Source organism: Thunnus thynnus, chromosome 13 (genome assembly GCF_963924715.1).
Source record: "Thunnus thynnus chromosome 13, fThuThy2.1, whole genome shotgun sequence".
In the NCBI taxonomy this organism is placed as follows: Eukaryota; Metazoa; Chordata; class Actinopteri; order Scombriformes; family Scombridae; genus Thunnus; species Thunnus thynnus.
In genome coordinates, this window is record NC_089529.1 from 16,972,787 (window position 1) to 16,992,928 (window position 20,142).

At 39.1% G+C, this 20,142-nt stretch overlaps 2 protein-coding genes across 2 annotated transcripts; one reads left to right on the forward strand and one right to left on the reverse strand.

Moving 5' to 3' along the window:
- Positions 1-59: 59 nt before the first annotated feature.
- LOC137195022 (cone-rod homeobox protein-like) lies at positions 60-5,483 on the reverse strand. Its single transcript, XM_067607101.1, has 3 exons — positions 1,372-5,483; positions 937-1,115; positions 60-850 (listed from the first exon to the last, which is right to left on the reverse strand). The coding sequence occupies exons 1-3, from the start codon at positions 1,502-1,504 to the stop codon at positions 197-199; spliced, it is 966 nt and encodes a 321-aa protein (XP_067463202.1). The 5' UTR covers positions 1,505-5,483; the 3' UTR covers positions 60-196.
- Positions 5,484-7,816: 2,333 nt separating this feature from the next.
- On the forward strand, positions 7,817-19,251 carry aldh3a2b (aldehyde dehydrogenase 3 family, member A2b). The gene is made up of 11 exons (XM_067608375.1): positions 7,817-7,968; positions 9,960-10,122; positions 10,737-10,968; positions 13,937-14,022; positions 14,363-14,571; positions 14,693-14,810; positions 15,554-15,695; positions 15,881-16,047; positions 16,158-16,257; positions 16,944-17,182; positions 18,328-19,251. The coding sequence occupies exons 2-11, from the start codon at positions 9,961-9,963 to the stop codon at positions 18,340-18,342; spliced, it is 1,470 nt and encodes a 489-aa protein (XP_067464476.1). The 5' UTR covers positions 7,817-7,968; position 9,960; the 3' UTR covers positions 18,343-19,251.
- The last annotated feature ends 891 nt before the right edge of the window (positions 19,252-20,142 follow it).

Here is a 20,142-nt window from a genome sequence, read left to right on the forward strand (position 1 = left end):
TAAAGTCTGTTTTATTTGTAATGTTCATGTAATACAATATGTAAATAATATATCTGAATAGTTCTATTAGCCTACATTTAACTCACATGAGAACACGTGACATTCTCACCATAAATACTTGCAAAGCCTATTTACACTAACCCTCCACAGTCTTAAATATGCCATTTTCGTCCAAATACCTCTCTTGTTTTATCAGTTAACCCAACAGATAATCAATCATTGCCGCAGAAATTTCCAATTCTGAGAGATTGAAGTCGTCCAGGTCGTGAAAGCACAGGTCGGACAGGTCGTCCATGGTCTCGCTCATGCTGGAGAAGCCCTGGTGGTCCAGCTGATCCTGGACGCCCTCCTTTGGTGCTGCTGTGTGACCAACTGCAGCACAGTGGCTACCCACAGGCTGAGACCCCTGTCTATCCCCGAGGAAAGCCTCAAACTCCTCCGTTACATCCCACTCACTGAACCCGCTGGGATGAAACGCATCCTGGCAGCAACCAGTGAAGTCTGGGGTTTGGTAGTAGCAGTCTTGGGGGACTCCTGGGAAACCGTGCGGGGAGCAGGATGGAGCCTGGTCGGCGGTGGCAGGGGACGTGGGTGACGGCAGGGACACGGCAGTGGCCTGGCTCCCCAGGATGGTGGAGAGTCTGGTGGACTGGGGTAAACTTGGAGCGGGGTAGCCTGGTGGAGACGGGGGGCTTGGAGTAGGGGGGAAAGCTGGAGCCAGCTGGAGGAATGGTGGACTAGTTGGAGAGTAGGTGAACTGAGAATGAAAGTAGTCCAGGGAGGCTTTGGGGACCTCTCTGGTTGATTTCTTGCTCTTGAAGTAGCGTGCGCGTCGATTCTGAAACCAGACCTGTTGAAAGAATCAATCATGGTTAGTCTTTACGCAACACTGAGGCATTTTCCAAACCTGCTAAACCTGCGAGGTGCATGTCATACCTGGATTTTAGACTCTGGTAGACCAGTTATAGAGGCGAGGGACTCCTTCATCTTAATGTCCGGGTACTGTGTGACAGAGAAGACCCTCTCCAGTTCGCTCAGCTGCGCCTTGCTGAAAGTAGTGCGCTTCCGGCGACGCAGGGTGTCCCGGCGCGTCCTATGAGGAGCATCCTGATGGACTAAAGGGAGAAGACAAACGTGATTATTGATCTGTATTCAGCTTCTTTAACACACAGTGAATACAGAGGAGCAAAATTTGGAAATTGAGTACAGGATGAGTTATAAAGATGGTGCACTCAAGGGAATTAAATTCACAAATTCTAGGTTATAAAATCGCAAATTAATTAAGCAACCAAAATGGAAGGTGGCACAGTATGTTGTTATTTCTGTTCCTGAGTAAAAATCTCCTGCAAATTAAAGAATTCAGTCACTCACCTCTGCTTGCGTCCTGTGCGTAAATATCGTCGTTATTGTTCATATCCAGGCACGGAGCGGACCAGTAATGTCCCGAGTAAAACGTGTTAATCTCAGAAACATTACTGCCAATAAAATCCAACCCGAAAGCCATTATTTTAGTTCAGTTTTCTTCAGGTCTGTCTGTCCGAGATGCGTCTCTTACGTCCACACTGGTGAACAAGCAGGAGTCTGCTGGAGGTTTTTATACTTTGCTTGACAGACACTAAACGACCCCCCTTACTGCACTCCACCTTTCTTGGATATTGTCAAACGCGTGCCTTTGATGTGTCAAACACCTCTTAACGACTGCCCGGCTAATAGGTGTCTGTTTGATCCCTGATGACCCATTAACGCGCCCATTTACCTGAGACTGGGCTTGTCCTAACCTGCGAGAGTTAGAATCTAGATGATTTGTATTCTAAAACATTTACCAAAATACTTAAACCAATTTAGTTTGTGGGGGGAATTGAATAAAAATGTCAAGATATCAGTTATTTAATGTCTACGCTCCATTAGGTCTATACAGTAGATAATTGAGACGAAATTATTTGATTTTCAGACTATATTCGCTTATTATCATTATATAAACCTCCAGATTACGTTTGGACTCGAGGGTCCAGGCTTGTTTCTTCTTCTTTTGACACTTATGCAGCTCGGTGGCTTCAGTCTGTGGCACATCCTCTCCTCCATAGCTCTCTGCCTCCTGGAGCGCATCAGAAGAGGAGAAAAAACCCCTGTGTGTGTGTGTGTGTGTGTGTGTGTGTGTGTGTGTGTGTATGGTGGAAGTGTATTGAAGAAGCTGCCGGAGTGTGAGGCTTCAGTCAGCTATAATGTGTCGAGGTGACAAATCGGGCTACTTTTTCTCCTTCCTGGTCGGCTGCGTTTCCACCGATCGAGACATCAAAACACCGGATAACGCACAGTCCAATGCACAGCCGGTTCCCAGCATAGTGCCAGACACACGGTAGTAAGGGCCCATTACAATTTAATTTTTTTACAAACATAACGCAGTCACGGAAAACTGAAAGCTGAAGAAAGGTATGAACATTATTCTGCAACATTAGGCCTTTTTATTTATGTATTTTAATGGTTATTTCTAATAACTTTTATGAAATGATAGATAGTCTCCCCTTCAGGTTTTCTAATACAGGGTCATACGGAGACCACGTGATATCAGGGCAGCTTTTGGAGCTCATTGAGTCATTAACCTCGATGATTGGCTCAAATTAGCAGCGAAGTATTACGCGTTGACTCCTGCTCCCATGAACAATGCACCATTAAAATCACAACTCAAACTACTGCTGGCCGTCACATGACTTGCATTAAGACAACAATATGTCGATACCAAAAACTGATGGGCTTCCGAAACCGGGTCACATGACTCTACCGGAGCAGAGTGACGCCTCTGACCTCTGTGACCCTGAACACTGAACAGTCATTCTGTCAAACGGGGTGTGGTAAATGTTTATAGTTATGTCATTTAAATCTGAGGTAGCATGTGATGTTTGACATTTTTAAAGCGTAAATTGTATTATTTGTGATATCATTATATATTTTAGGTTTTTATTCTAACGACATATATAAAATCAGCTCTGCCATGTTGGCAAAAGTAAGAGAGCAAAGTCACAAGGTGGCGGTATTACACCATTTAATAAATATAGTTGCAGCAACAAAAGAATAGAAGCTTGGACCACAATGACTCAATATAAATACATTTTTGGTGCTAAAATATTAATTAAAGTCAGTGTTATTGTAGTCAAACATCTATCTATCTATCTATCTATCTAGCTATCTATTTTTTGATGTCAGTTATAAATAAAGGTAAAACAGCTTGTTATAATGGACTGATATAATATCACCAAGTCTTATTTTTGTCTTAGAAATACTTTATAAACTTTCCGTTGTAAACAGTTGTGTTATTTACCTTCAAAGTCCATTAAAATCAACTTTAGTTTAATGTAATAATAAGATTTTTTCTCCTCATGCTAGTCCGCCTTTTAAAGCAAATATCAACTAAGTAAATGAGGCTCAACAAAGCCTTACAGGAAATACTTTATCTGCCATATGAAAGCAGATTATTAGCGTTATATATAATCCTACTTTTGCTACAGTTGATACCAAACTCAATTAGTTTAGATCTTGGATTTCCTATATTTTATAAGAATAAGATCAGCCTATTTTGATGATTTTCTTCTTCATAATGAAGATATTACAGGCAGAGTATAGCGAGGCTGAATGCACAGATTGGTGTTGTATTAAAGTAAAAATAAATAAATGATGTAACTGAAACAGTTTTTAAAGAGGGATCAGTCATGTAGTCATGAGTGTAGCGTGTCATTTTATGATATTTTTACTGTATCGTAGTTTGTAAATTGTTTGTGTTTTGTGCTGTTTTGTTTGAGTTTTATGTATTTAAAGGCCCGTCTAGAGACGAGCATTGCAAACTAACATAGGTTATCAATGCTGTGGTACGTGGCTTTAGTTCATGCTGAATACTTTTCCCTATACAAATAAACATTACATAAAATAAATGAGTGGAAGAACAAAAGCTTCCACATAGGACACAACTGATGTGAATCATACACTAAGACCTTTACAGTCACCAGATCTCAACAAAACTGCACATTTATGGGAGCAGCATGTTAAACAGTCTCTCTCTACATCATCATCAAAACACCAAATGAGCAAATATCTTTTTGATAAATTGTGTTTTTCCCTCTTTTTGAGAGTCTGCAGCAGCACTGAAGCTGTTCTGGAGGCTCATGTTGGCCAAACACCTCAAGAGACTTTATGTTGTTTTTTCCTTTGATTTGTCTCCCATCTATTAATGTGAGAGAGAAAACAATAATAACGGTTGCTAAAGACAACATACTGTTATTTTCACTTACTGTTTAACCAATTATGCAATTTGATTTTTAAATAGGCGTTTTTGTCTGAGCTTTAATGAGAAACATCTTTGCAATTTGAATTTATTCTACTTAAAAAAAACAGCAAATCAAAACTAAAATGTCAGAAGTTAAACAAAATATAAATATAACAACATATTTTAGGACATTTCACCTTTTCTTCCCACACATTTCTTGGGATTACAGACACCCTCTTCGTCTCGTTTTAAACCTCTGGCACTGCTCTGCAGCCCAAACTGTCTTCCTAAACTCTCCAACAATACACAAACTGTCCTTCTCTGAATGCTTCAGTTTATACCTCACAAACTCAGGTGTGCACACAGAAGAAAACGCTGGCCTTCTGTGTCCACACTCCTCTCTAAGAAATCAGGATCGACACTCGGGTGTGAATGACGCTCTGCCCTCCTCTCCCTCACCTACATCCTCGCCCCTTCTTTCACAATACACAAACACTCATTCCTCAGCCTGCTGTTTGATGTGGAAAACTCCATCCACATTTCCTGTCATCCTTGGAGTTTTTTTGGTTTTTTTTTTGAGGGGAGGGAGGGGGCTAATCCGTGCACTTCATGGCTGAAGTGAGAGGGCTGCTCCTCGACTGTGTCCCGTGCTGCAAATGCTGAGAAATAGAAGCTGAGTGTGATTCCAGCTTGGCTGCGGATAAAAGGAAGTCAGAATCTGCAAGGAAAGTAGGGAAAACATGAGACACGATTCTGTGCAGCTATAGTTACAAAATAAACAGATCTTATGGCTCAGAAGGAATGTTGAGGAAAAGAAAGTGAGATAATCTGTCAGCAACGTGAACAGTGCTGACATCTAGCAGTCCAGTGTGACTCCAGCTTGATTTTGAATGAAAGGAGAAAGTCTTGTATTTCAGGCTGGAGCATCTGTTTTTCAGTTAAATGTATTCATTTGATTTTGTGGCAAAGCATCACACAAAATCAGACTAAATATGTTTTAAATGAGGAGGTTTCTGTGTGTCTGTGACTGTTTGGATAATCATCAGAAATGTCTGAGAAAGTTTTCGTCTCCTTCAAAACTGTGAAAACTAAAATACAGCGCAGACATAAACTAAACATGTTACAGCTGCTGTAAGATGCTTGAAATAAACATTTTACAGTAAAAAAAAAAAAAAAGTCTGATGTGTAATTTATTAGATTAGATTTTGAGACTTTTTATTCACTGAATTCGGGTTTGAGATTACAGATTTGAAACACGAAGAGATGATCTGACTCTTGAAGTGAAGAAGGAGAAGAAGAAGATTTGTGTGTGTTGTTTGTGTTCGGTGTTGTAACTGCTGTGGTTTGTGGCTACAGACAGCACTCATCCTTATAAAAATAAACATAAAAATTTAAGAACAGATAAATAAACTTCTCTTGATTCAGGTTTTGTTTTGGATGTTGGCTTTGCCTCTAAAGGATTTGGACCAAGCTGGATGATGAGGATGAGGATGATAGGACATCACTCCTGAACAAGAACTTCACTCCAGGATTTCCCAGATTATCAGACATGATCATCATAGTCCTGAGATGAAGCCTGGGTATTACTGCTGGGACCTATCTGTGCCAATGAATTACTTAAATATTTATGTATTACTGGTATATTCATTACAAAGTATTTTTAGTATTTTAATTGTATTCTAATCTCCAGTTGAACCAGTTTCCTATATGTCTTGCAGAGTGGGAATGGATCAGTTAGAGAGATGCTCCACTTATAAAACTTTAAAAACATTAACACTAAAAAATGGCTCTTAAGATTATCAGAATCCTTTTTGGTGCCAAATAAGGCAAAAAACCTGCTGAAACAAAACATCTATGATAAAGATTTATTATTCTTCTCACTCTTCATTCTGATTTTTGTCAGTTTGGTTTGTGATAAAGTTACAGCGGTTTGTTTTAGTTTGAGTTATTTGCCATTTTGAAACAGAAGACATTAAATCAAACACATAAATATCAAGGATAACACAATAAAGTATTACCATTGTGGCTGCTAATCCTTTAGGTTAAAGAATATGGAGTCATAACAGTGTCAGTTAAATTTTGGCACAAAAAATACAGTCTTACAATCTTATTATCCTATTTTATTTAAATATGTTTCAATGTTTTTCAATTCAATCTTCAGATTTTTTCTTAATGTCTTTTTTCAGTGACAGTTTTTTTTTCCGCTGTCAGTTTTTTTTAGCGTCACTGGCTTTCAGTTTCAACTTTCTGTCAGTGTTTTGGCAAAGAGAGGAGGGCCCTCGCTGGACCTACATTACCCAGTATGCCTTGCAGTCCAACAAAGACATCCAAGGGTGATGGCATCATAGTGGAGATTTTGAGCCAGACTGTTGTAATTTTCGCTCTGGGACTGTTAATACAACTATGATTCATCTTTTTGATGTTTTATTTTTCAGTGGAACTTGTTTCGGTGTCAATACAACTTTTTTCCTAATACAAATGTTTCAATGTCAAAATTTCCTTTTTCAGTTCAGGTTTCATTTCACTGCCAAATTTGATTTTCAACGCCAAAATGTAACTGTCACTGTTCTGGCCCCGTACAAGACAACACTTCCAGAAATAAAGTGATTCACAAGCTCACAGATGTGTGGGCAGATCTCTGAAAAGTGGATGTTGTAAACTTGGCTCTGAAAAAAAAAGTCTGCAATACACGTGCAAAATACATCTGCAAAAGTTTCAAAATAAAGATTCACCCTTTCCAAACTCAAGTTTCAACGTTTCAACACGTTTTTACACATATTTTTTTACTTTTTTAACATATGTGCACCAGTTTTCAGATCACCGTTTACAAGGTTTCAAACCTGGAATCCAAACTAATACACCAGGAGAACAGTGACACATTTGAAACTTAAGATGTGTTGGAGAAACACTAAAAATAGAGCTGCAGCTGTGAAGAACTCAAATACAAAATGATGTTTGCAGACATCTGAATTTTTCTTTCAGCCTATCAAAACATTATGCAAGCCTTCAAAACTTGGTTTCAATCTTGCAAGACCTTTTTTATTAGATTTCAAGCTTTCAAACACCAAGTTTCCATCTTTCAAAGCTTTTTTTTCAGTTTTGAAACATGGCACGATATTCATCCCATAAATATGAGGCTTTGGATGTCTGAGTCACAACAGACAGTGTTTTTCTGTTCAGCAGCAGTGGAAGAAACGTGACAAAAAGAGAGAATTTGGCGCTAAAAAGATTGTAACACTGAAAGATATCTGCTTGATTTGACTAATTTGGATGATTGAAGCTTCATATTAGCTTCAGATAAACTTTTTATATAGATTTTTGCAAAGAAAGAGGCTTTTTGTCTCCCATCACTTACTATACTTAATGGTCAGTATGAACAAGAGGAATGATTACAGCAAGAAAAACATGTTTCAATGTTTATTTGGGCTCCTGACTTGTTTTAAGAAAGACTTGAAAAATTGTGAACCTATCATTTAAGTTTAGCAGCCTTTCACACACACACACACACACACACACACACACACACACACACACACACACACACACACACACTCTGTGGTCCTGCCCCTGTATGGGTGTGACCTAACGGGGAAGGAGAGTTGAGTGTTTCTCTGTTGCTGTCATTATTCAGCTCTTCTGCTGCAGCAGCTGCGAGACATTTCACCATCAGTATTTAAAGGGATCTCAAGAAATAGACAACTCAGATCATTCAGGTAGGAATAAAACTAAAAACGGCTGTGTAGTGATCTATATTTAATTGTTTAAAACTGTGGACTGAAGGCCGACAGACAGGCGGTCAACGGAAATGCGAAACAAACTGATAAACAGCTCTTTGTGCTTTAAGAATAACAATCCACCAGATTGTGAAGATATTTTGCTCCAGTTGTAGAATAGTTACGGTAGTTGCAGAGTGGTATGATCCGTTATTAAACATATAGTTACCGTATATACCGGCTGTCTTTGTTACAGTTTGTTGTGTTTCTGCTGTTAATGTGCAGCTTTAACTCTGACCCAGAGGCTGTAACTGTCCTGCAGGTTTCCTGTTAATCTGAACTGTTGGAAAACCGTCCTCCGTTTCTATAAAAACAAAGACCAGCACAGACAAAGAGTCTACCATTTGGCCCGGGGGAGGGGGGTCATTTAAACTGTCATTGTGGATCAATAAAAAGGCTTTAGGAGGTGCGTCAAGTGGTGGGCCTGCTTTTATCAAACTACAAAATACTTTTGCAGCAGTGAGAGAAGTATTCAGTTCATCAGTTTAAGCTACAGCGTTACCACAATGTAATAAATCTGCGCTACAAGTATCAATGAGTATAGAAATATACTGCAAAGTGGACTTTAAAGTAAAAGTAAAAGACTTCAAAGTAAAAGTACTCATGCAGCAGAATGGTGTCTGTATATTATAAAATTGGATGATTATTTACTGATGCACTGTGTAGCTGCTTTTGTCCACTTTATGTACTTTTGAATCTGGAACAAATTTTAATATTTTATAAACTCATTATAGGTTTCCTGTCCAAAATATGTAAAGTAATAGCAGTGTAATAAATGCAGTGGAGTAAAAAATGAAATATTTCCCTCCGAAAAGGTAGTGGAGTAGATATTTTTAAAAAGAAAGTGGAGTTTTTCCACAACAAAAAATGTCTTGTTGAAATCCTTGAAATGACATGTCCTTCTTTTCCCTCATTAAACATTAAATAATCTATGAATATGTAAATATATTTCATATCAGAAGTTTTCCTGCAGGACACACAATGTCTCCTACTTCATTTTAAAGTCCATTCTCAGTGTTTTTGCACTGGAGGCTTCAAATTTCCACCTCACACTTGTGTAAATTGAATATTGAATCATGATTGGCTCCAAACTAGTTGTGATGTCACAAATTATGCTCGTAGGCCCACTCCTTAAAATCTGATTTTCAGTGAACTCAGAGAAACTTTCCACTTTCAGCAGATAAATGTGAAAACAGCCTTATAGTGTCAAACTCTGAAGATACATCAGTCAGCACAGTGAAGCTCAAACATCCAACTGAAGGAACAAGAAGAAAAACACATTTTTGAGTGGAGGGGGACTTTAAGTACTTTAAGTATTCCACCACTGTACTTTTGCATCAAAAGGTGCCTCTGCTGGGTTATACTGTATGTGTAATCTGTATGTTGTAGCTATAATCTGTGTCCATTAAAACATAATTTAATAACATTATATCTCCGCACCAACACACACAAACACACACATTTTTTCTTTCTCTTTTTTTCTTGCTTTTCTGTTGGAATTTCACCATTTCTAATTCCAACATTAATATTTGAAGATGAACAGACATGATAAGCGAAGAAGTGCAGTTGGCCAGATGTGCACGGTTATGAAAAATACAAGGACAGCGACTAACGATCATTTTCATTATCAATTAATCTGTCTATTATTTCTCAATTTTCGATATTTCTCAATCAGTCAACTAGTGGTTTGGTCTATAAAATGCCAGGAAATGGTGAAATATGTTGATCACTGTTTCCCAAAGCCCAAGTGTTTTGTCTTGATCAACCGTCCAAAAGCCAAAGATATTCAGACAAAGTAAACCAGAAAATATTCACATTTGTGAAGCTGGAACCAGAGAATTTGGAAAATTTTTCTCTTAAAAAATGATTACAAACAGCGGTAACTCTTGAGCTACCTTTTAAGTCTTTCTTTTTCTTTTTTTTTTTCCCAGGATGTCCCGGGAGCAGCAGGCGGTGGCTCGTGCCAGGAAAGCTTTTGAAACAGGCAGGTCCAAATGTCTAGAGCACCGCATCCGCCAGCTGAAGAACCTGCAGCGGTTGTTCACTGAGAGGCAGAAAGAGATTTCAGATGCCATCAAGAAAGACCTCAATAAGGTGAGTAAAGGGCTCATCCTCGCAGTCCAGAATAATGAATATTCAGTCAGAGTTTGTGCAAATTAGCTTCAGTTTATATCGATGCTACATATTATATCAAGTGTCTATTAATGGGTTTTATGGTTTAATCTACATGACACAAGGATCAGACTTTATCAGGACAAAATCCTGGACTTATATAGATTGTTGTCACTGGTGTTTACATAGTTCACCAACCTTAATCAAGACAGACAGGCATTCAACATCTAACATTAAGGCATATTAGAACGTAAGAACTAAAAAACTAGAAAACTGAATCATATGAACAAACGATACACTTGTTTCAGAAGGCGGACATGGTAAAAAATGAAATAAAATCTTAAAAGACAACAGTTGTGAAACAAGTTCAAGATGCAATATGAATGAGTCCGAAGGTAGATTATGAAACATATTAAGATATCAACTAAGGAAGTGACAGAAAGCTTGGGAAACATGCCACAGTTATCCCGCCCTGGTAGCAATTTTAAAACATTCTGTTCTCGCTAACAGGCTTTTAGAAAGAAAACACAGTAAAAAAAGACAAAAAAAACAACATCAGTTATGAGCGGTGCCACTGTTCTTGTCTTCATCCCCAGAGTGAGGTGGGGACCCAGCTGTATGAGACTCTGGGGCTGGAGGGGGAGATCAGCCTGGCCATCAGGAAGCTGAAGGAGTGGGCGGCCCCTCGGTCCGTGGAGAAGAACCTGCTGACCATCTCCGACACCGTCTACATCAAGCCGGAGCCGCTGGGAGTGGTGCTGGTCATCGGGGCCTGGAACTACCCCTGGGCCGTCACCATACAGCCGCTCATTGGAGCCATCGCTGCTGGTACTGTAGGATGCTGAGTGTGTGTGAGTGTGTGTGTGTGTGTGTGGGTGAGGGGGGTGAAAGATCACTGTGTCTGCATGTGTGTGTGATGTAACAAGGTCAGTGTTCACATTTTTATCTGACTTGATCATCATTTTCCCCTTGAATGAACTCTGAGAGGGGATCATAGGTCTGACTGTGCAAAACGTCTCAGACACTGATGTAAGATTTGTGTCTTTAGTCGACTGCTGCACTTTTATCAAAATGACACAAAAACGCATGAAGCTTTACAACGTAGAATTTGTTTGTTTAAGGATGGATTCAAGTCTGTCTTAAAACAACAGTCAGTTGCCCAACTCGACATTGAAATAGGTTTTTCTTGCCATAATTGTTCCTGCTGTTCATACTGACCATTAGAAGATCCCTTCATAATGTACAATGGAAGTGATGGGAGCCAAAATCCACAAGCCTCCTTCTGTGCAAAAATGTATTTAAAAGTTTATCTGAAGCTAATATGAAGCTTCAGTCGTCCAAATGAGTCAAATCAAGTAGACATCTTTCAACTTAACAGTCCTTTTAGTGCCAAAGTTCCTCTTTTTGTTACTATACGTCCACCGCAACAGGGAAACACAAAGAGGGAATTTGATACTAGAAAGACTGTAAATGTGGCAGATATCCAGTAGATATGACTAACTCAGACTGTTGAAGCCTCATATAAGATTCAGATCAACTTTTAAATGACTGTGTGGACACACTGTGGATTATGTCCCCTATAATTTACATTAAAGCACATTTGAAGGGAATCTTTTAATAGCCAGGTTGAACAGGAGGAATGATTACAGCGAGGAAAACCTCTTTCACTGTTCATGTGGAAACCTGACTGTTGTTTTAAAAACAGACTTTAAAAATTGCGAACCTGTCCTTTAAGAGTTTGGCTTACACAATATTTGGCCTGTACTGTATGTGAGGCATCACAAAATTCATTTTCTCAAGTTTCATTTGCGTAAGGCAGCGCAGTTTTTGTTCCTTTCTTTCTTCTTTTATTTTTAGTCCTGTTCAGGTCCTTTGTCTTGTGATCATAACCGCTCCAGTTCCCTTTTCCTTTTATCCCAGCATTGCCCAACATTCTTTATTGTCCGTCAGCTTATGATTAGTGAGTCAAAGGTCATGTTGTGAACTCTGCTCTGCATGAGTCAAGGTTATAAGATTAGAGCTGCAACTAACAATTATTTTCATTTTCTCCATTAATCATTTTGTCTATAAAATGGTGAAGCCCATTATAATATCCCAGAGTTCAAGGTGACGTCTTCAAATATCTTGTTTTGTCTGTCCAACAGTCCAAAGATAATCAGTTGTATGAAAAAACAAAGAAAGAAAATACAAACGTTAAATCATCACATTTGAGAGGCTGAAACCAGCAGTTTTTTTGGCATTTTTGCTTTATTAAAACAATTATTCAGTTATCAAAATAGTTGCCGATTAATTTTCAGATCAACTAACTGATTAATCGACTAATCGTTGCAGCTCTTATAAGATCATCAACAGATTCAGTGTCCTGTAACGTGTGTATGTCACACACATGCTGTCATGTATTTCTGCAGCATTATATGTGCATGTTTGCACGTGTGAACATGCAGGTCTCAACTCTGTGCATTGTTCCTATCGGCGATGGCTCAAAGGTTAAAGGTTAAACTCTGAGTGAAGCACTCAGCTCCGACATAATGAATGAACTCATGCATAATTCATTTCTGTTTCTAAAGATCCTCCAAAAAGGCCACCCTGAGCTTGGCTCTACATCGAGCTCTGATCACTTTGTGATGCAAACCTCGGTGAGGAGTGTTTGCTTGGAACTGTTTAGCATGACACAGCAGTATTTTTAAGTCTTTTGTCTGTTTCTTTATCTGCTTGAATCTTTGCTGTTGTTGTTGTTTGTTACTTTTCCCCCGTAGTAGTTTTACATATCAGTGTCACAAGAGCTGCTGCAGGTAGGAGGTTCATTTGTTTAGTAAATCGGATAAAACCTGTTTTGACTCAAATGTTGTCTGCCTGGAGGACTGGAGTCCTGTCGTGTGGTGTTTGTACAGTGTGGACTTCATACTTTGCTCCTGCATTATCAGATCCTACAATGACTGTCAGATCCGCCCAGTAGGTCATAAGTCGCTTCTCATGATTGATGCAGGATATAGATTATAAAAAACAATACTCACTTATTTAGATTTAATTACATATTTGATTATTTAGTCATCATCTGTTTACAGCGTTGAATAAAAGGCTGTATTTGTACGTGTATTCACATTTACAAGGTATATTAGAAAATGGACAAATTAAATACAGTTTCTCTGATACTGAGAAGTGCATTTTGTAGAGATGATGAGAAACATGGAAGGAAACAGCAGAATGTAACTTCTGATAAAGTTGTGTGGTTTTGTTCTTCATAAAGGACATTTGCAGCATTTGTTTGATAACAAATAGACAACAACAGGCAGCGAGGGTGCATAAGCGAGTTTTTACCTCAGAAGTGAGGTTATTGTTTATCACAAGCAACTATTGACCAGCTGGAAAACAGTCTGCATGACAGACGTAATTTTACACCACAAAAACACTTAATGAATGTGAGTTTTAGGAAGGAAGCTAAAACAAGATACTTGACATATTCAAGACCTTTGAGGGCCCTAATTTTACATACGTGATTTTGGACAGTTTAGGATTTTTCCAGGATTTGGAGATACAACACCTTAGTAAGTCTACTTCTATGTTTGATTCCCCCAAGCTGTTTAATTATTTTTTGTTTATTTATTTAAAGATTACAAATGGTGAACTGACAGTATGCCCACTACTCCAATGCACATAAACACACTCTGCAAACCAAACTGGAAAAAACAGAATAAAAGAAAATGAAGGTTGAGAGTAAAATAGAAAATATATTTGTCACATAATTCTACAAATGTCTAATTATATTCTCTGCTGTTTTTGTCATTTACTTGTCCAGGTAATGCAGCTGTGGTGAAGCCGTCTGAGGTCAGCGTTCACACTGCGAAGGTCATGGAGGACCTGCTCCCACTTTACATCGACAAAGTAAGGATGAGTCGCTTAACATCAGCATCATATATATTCCTGAGACTTCCTTATGATGCATTACTGACACAGAACAGATAATATACAAGTCAGTTCATTTATATTCTTTGCCAGGTAAAACAATTTAACCCTCCCTACTCACCAAATGTGGATAATAATGGCAGACTTCATTTCCAGGAAGGTTAACATCATTTACACTTTTCCCTTTGGACAGAAACACAGATTTTGCTCTCTGTTTATCGTCCACATAACTATCACTATTTATTTCCTTACTGAAAATGATTTACATTTTATTTGCATGCAGCCTAGTGATACCTGAATGTGTGTCTTTACCGTCCAGGAGCTTTACCCTGTCGTAACCGGAGGTGTGTCAGAGACCCAGGAGCTGCTGCGCCAGCGCTTCGATCACATCTTCTACACCGGCAACAGCATGGTGGGCAAGCTGATCATGGAGGCCGCTGCCAAACACCTGACACCCGTCACCCTGGAGCTGGGCGGGAAGAGCCCCTGTTACATCGACAAGAACTGTGACATAAACATAGCCTGCAGGTTTGGTTTAATGTTTCCTTTCACAGCTTTAATTTAAATTAGATACTTTCCATCCAGCTTCTGTCACACTGTATCTGCACCTTTCTGAGACTCTCATCTTCACTTTCCCACCACTGTGTAGGCGTGTCGTCTGGGGAAAGTACACCAACTGTGGTCAGACCTGCATCGCCCCAGACTACATCCTTTGTGAGCCCAGCATCCAGGACCGGGTTATTGAAGAGGTCAAGAAGTCAATTAAGGTACTGACAACGTGGGACCAGATGCATAAACCTCTGTGTGGATTCATGACTGAAACTGTGTGTACGCACAAAGCCAGAAATATGCAGACGCCTTCTTTTCGTCAGATTTATAAAGCCGTTATGTACGCATGGTTCTGTTTTATAAATCTTAGTTATTGTGAAACTGAGCGCACATGCACAAGCCTCATTTCCACTCCTACAATTAGCCATAAATAGATGAAGATGCCTGTCGATGACACAAACGAGAGGAAACGGGAAAGTGCTGTTATGTTGCACTGGTGAGGTTCTCCAACAGCAGAACAACTGTCATTACGCGCAACTGTTACATACGGCCGTGCAGCTTTTTAAATGTGTAAATGCAAAACATCAGCAGCAATGATATCTCAGATATCTCTATGTAATCAATGATTAGCTAGTTTGTATCTCTCATATCTAAAAGCCATTGATTGGCATTTTACAAATATCTGTGTAAACAGAAAAAATGACACAATCAGTGCAGCTGGTTATCAACCTAAACAATGTTTTACTAAGATTACGTCTTTCACCCTTTATTTCTTCTCCACCTCATTACATCAGCCTCAGGCCAGGCATACACAAAACATGTGTACGTTATTGTGTCATTGTTTCAGGGACTCTTTCCTCAGTTCAGTCTTTGCCCAGATTTCACAAATGAGTGAAGTACCAGTAGGTATGAAATTGTTGAAACAGCTGAAGTTATGAAGTTGTTTGTTGTTGGTTGGCAGGAGTTCTACACAGAAAACCCAAAGACTTGCCCCGACTACGGACGCATCATCAACCAGCGCCACTTCAAGAGGATAATGGCCATGTTGGAGGACAGCACCGTGGCTGTAGGAGGAGACAACGATGAGTCAGACTGCTACATCGGTAAAACTCCTGATGGCCACCAGCTGTTCACATGGTGTTTCAAAAGCATTTCCAGGGAATTTTTTGTGATGTTTTACATTCAGGCAGTAATGCAGCTTTACTACACTTACCACGTTTATTATTCACCATACTAAGCACTGAAGAACACCAGCATCATACAAATAGTGTTTCTCTGTCGTGTTTAGCACCCACAGTTTTGCGGGATGTAAAGCCGGATGCAAAGGTGATGCAGGAGGAGATATTTGGACCTCTGCTCCCCATTTTACCCCTCGGCGGCCTGGATGAAGCGATCAAGTTTATCAACAAGGGAGAGAAACCTCTGGCCCTCTACGTCTTCACACCAGATGACAAGGTGTGCAAACATGCAGCAAAGTAGTAAACACAACTGTACATGTACAGCTGTAGATTCAGATTCGCAGAAATCAAGACTTGTGACACGAATCGTTTCTCTTCTTCCTAAAGGTGATAACGAGAATGAGAGACGAGACCTCCAGTGGAGGACTGCTGGCCAACGACTGTCTCGTTCACTATTCTGTCAGCTCCCTGCCTTTCGGAGGAGTGGGTGAGTGCACACGACAACTGTATTACAAGCAAGAGCTCAGTCACTCTCCCTTTTACTGATGAGCGGACTCTCTGAGGGGCAGAAGTGTGAATGAATAAATGACTTACTTTGCCAAGCGCAGGGTTACGTGGGTTAGCAGATGAGTATTAGGTTAAATAAAGGTTTCAACACAGCCCTTCCCCGTGCAACCCACTGACTGTGTTTGACCACACGAGTGGTTTTGTACATCACTGATAACCCACTTTCCAAAGCATTCTATAACATTTCAGTCTTACTTCATACCTCTCAGACGTTGGCTTCCATTCATTTCAGTTTGGTGAGGAAATCTCGCAAGGACAGTCACCATCATGTGGTAACACTGTTTAGAAATCTCCTCCTTGGTGGTTTATTCAAGACAATTTTGACCTGAGATTTTAGAGTTAGCCGTCAAATGAATCTGAGTAAACTTTAAACATGAATACTGTACTTTTTGGCAGCTTACACTAAAATATTGGATCCAACGCCATAAGGTTTTTCAGGATAGCAACCTGCTCACAGCAACAATAACTTTAAGCAGAAAATAAAGAAAACCAAAGTGAGTGACATTGTGCTCGGCATTATTGGCTGATTGTGTTAATTTCCTGCCATCAAACTGGAGGTTGATATTTGTTGACACAGTCAAATCATCTCCCTTTGTTCGTGTACAGGAAACAGCGGTATGGGCTGCTACCATGGCAAGTTCAGCTTCGACCAGCTGAGTCACCTGCGTGGTTGTCTGATCAAACAGCTGAAAATGGAGGGAGTGAACAGCATGCGGTACCCGCCTCACACACCCAAGAAACTGGGCTGGGCACGATTCTTCATCCTGAAGAACTTAGACCTGGGCTGGATGGGGCGGATGATGCTCTTAGCCACTCTTTTTGTGGTGGCTGCTGTTGTGCTACAGGTGAGTTATGGAGAGAGAGAGAGAGTGAGAGATAGAGAGAGAGAGAGAGAGAGAGAAAGAGCAGCGCTGACTGGAAATTTGATACTGTAGGTCAATCCATTCTCACCACTGCCGAACAGACAAAACAGCAGGTTTGTATTGTGTATCGGGGGGGAAGCGTAGCTCGAAGGCAGCACGGATTGAAAAACACACGAGAGAAAAACACGTTACACGAGAACATTTTCAGAGCTGACTTAGTCTAACAGACACACTATAAATAGACTTGAAGAAACTCACTAGCTTAGCAACATTAAAGCTACAAGCAACCCATAATGCAACATTCCCTGTAGTCCATTCAACAAGGATCTCTGATATTGTGAACATGTTATTGTCTGAATATAAGACGACCCTCATTTTGTCAAACGTAATTTCCAGATTAAATATTGTTTTATATTCGAGACATGCAGTAATTACTCCAAACACAATGACAGCTCAACCATCAAGCATCAAGTTTGAGATGTTCATTAATATATATGTGTATATTTTTTTAAGTTGTAAAGATCTGGAAAGCTTTGAATTCCTAGAATCAACCACATATCCAACTTTCTGATGGCAGTTGTTGTTAACAAAAAATCAATAGATAAACAAGAAAGCACTGATGCCTCTAACAGCTGATTACTGCAGAAAGTTAAGACTGTCAGTGAGCATGTTTACAAAAATACATCTATCCTTAAAGGCTAAAAAACATTCAGAGTGCATTTTCCCCTCATAATACATTTACAAAAACCCTTTTGGAAACTTAAAACTTTTAGTTTTTGTTGACACTCGTGTGTCATGTTCTTCTCCTTTGTTACTGGTGTATTGCATTGTTCTTGTAATGCATCTATGGTGCATGTCTGCCTTTTATGGCACATTTCTGCCACTCTCAATAAGCATTACTGCCCTCTACAGTTGGCAGAAATGCACTTCATGTCACCTCTGTGCTCGCGCAAAAAACAGGATACAAACAGGAAGGGACTCACGCAACAAAACACCATTACAGCACCACCAGCAGGCAAACATGTCAAAGCTTACTGTAGATTTGAGATCAGACATTTTGCAAGAAAATGAAAAGAAAGATTCATAAAAACTAACAAGCTTCTAACTAATGGATATCTGTTTTTCAGAATTATGTCCTTTGAAGACATCTCACTGCTTTCCAGACAACAAGCCTCCTCCGGCCTGATGACCCAAGAGAAGAGAAGAGCAGCATGAAGCTCTTAACGTCACATCGACGGGTTTCTGCATAAATGAGATCAGAATCTGCACAAGACTTGTTGTTTCACTAATGCTATACAGTGAATGTTAGGGTTTTGCCTTAAATCATTTATTTCAGTAACGGTATCATAAATCTCACATATCTCATTATCAGGAAGGTAACTATTTATTCCCATATACGGCTCTTACGTTTGTATTCAGTATCACTACCTTCTATTTTAACCTGTTAAATCAGGTTTACATAAATGTCTCAAACACACTTTACAATATACAAAATAATGTTGTGATTTTGATACACAATGTGTAAAGCTATTGTTAAGACTGATGTCAGGTCATCACTGTGAAATATCAATATTTTTAGCAATCAAAGCTCCCTGAAGTTAGTAAAATTAAATTAACCTGACGTCTGTTGTCATAACGAAACTATTTTTATTGTTAAAGAATTATCTTACAGTCATTCTGAGTCCGTTCTGTTTCAATGATGGATCAGCCATTAACTTTATGTTCAGTCTGAAGGTCCTTGATCATTTCAACCCAGTGTAGGTTTGTTTGTTTTTTTCAGTGTGTGCCTTTCCTGTGACGGCAGAGATGAAGATTATATATGTCAGTTTTAGTGCTGTCAGAATCAGACAGGACCATGTGAAGGATCAACAAATGTCTTTTAATAAATTTTAGCAATATTCTAAATTGTTTATCAATCTTTAAACAACCGTAGTTGCTAAATCTGTTGTTTTTTTTAATCACACAATCAAAGATGTAAGGGGTTTGTAGTTGAATAAATATACATGTATTTCTGTATTGGATTAATACTCAAATAAATATATTTATACATGTATCTGTTTATAATTTGTTTATAATATTAGTACAATATCTTACATGTTATTTATAATGTTGGAGGTGGTTTCCTAAACTTCCCGCTAATCATTGAGACTATTAACTTCTAACCAGGCACGTTATTTCTGTGCACAAGCCCAAAAATAATGTACCTAGAACAAGAAGGTTACTGTTCTTCAGCCCTTTTGATTACAGTCATAATCATGGTCTCATTTAAAAGGTAAATCGTTAAATTTTACCAGCAAAAAGTCAGAATGAGTATAAGAGATCCTGAAAATTATGCCAGCAAGGCTAAAGTGTCGCCTTACAGGTTAAACACAAATGTGCTAATCTTTTATCATTTTCGCAATTACTACACAAGACGCTGATATACTTCTATATTTTACACTAACAGATGATGACTTGCAACACTGCAACTTTGGGTGTGAGTTGCTCCACCATTTCCGTTTTTGAGTCATATTTTCACCACCACCATCCACAAGTGGATGTTTTTACAGTTTGACTTGAGATAAGAGAAAAAGCACAGGTGTCACTAATAACGCTGACGAAGCCTCAGTTCCAGTGAGCCAGCAGGTCCTGTATTAGTCTGATAATTAAGAATGATCAGGCCTTTTTCACTGCAGAAAATCTGACTTGTCATAGTAGGAAAATCAAAGGTGTTAATAACATTAATGATAGCTCTGTTCTATTCAAGTGTCACATTAAGCCCTAACAGTGTGACAGTGAGGCAGCATGAACAATACCAGGAATCATTAATGTTGTTATTTACTTGTGTTTTACCTACTGTGACAAAAATGTCCTCTGTGAAAAAAGGCCTATCAAGCAATTCAGTATGTATACTGACATCCTCAACAATACTTAATTTTTGTCACATTTCCAGCATATAAAAA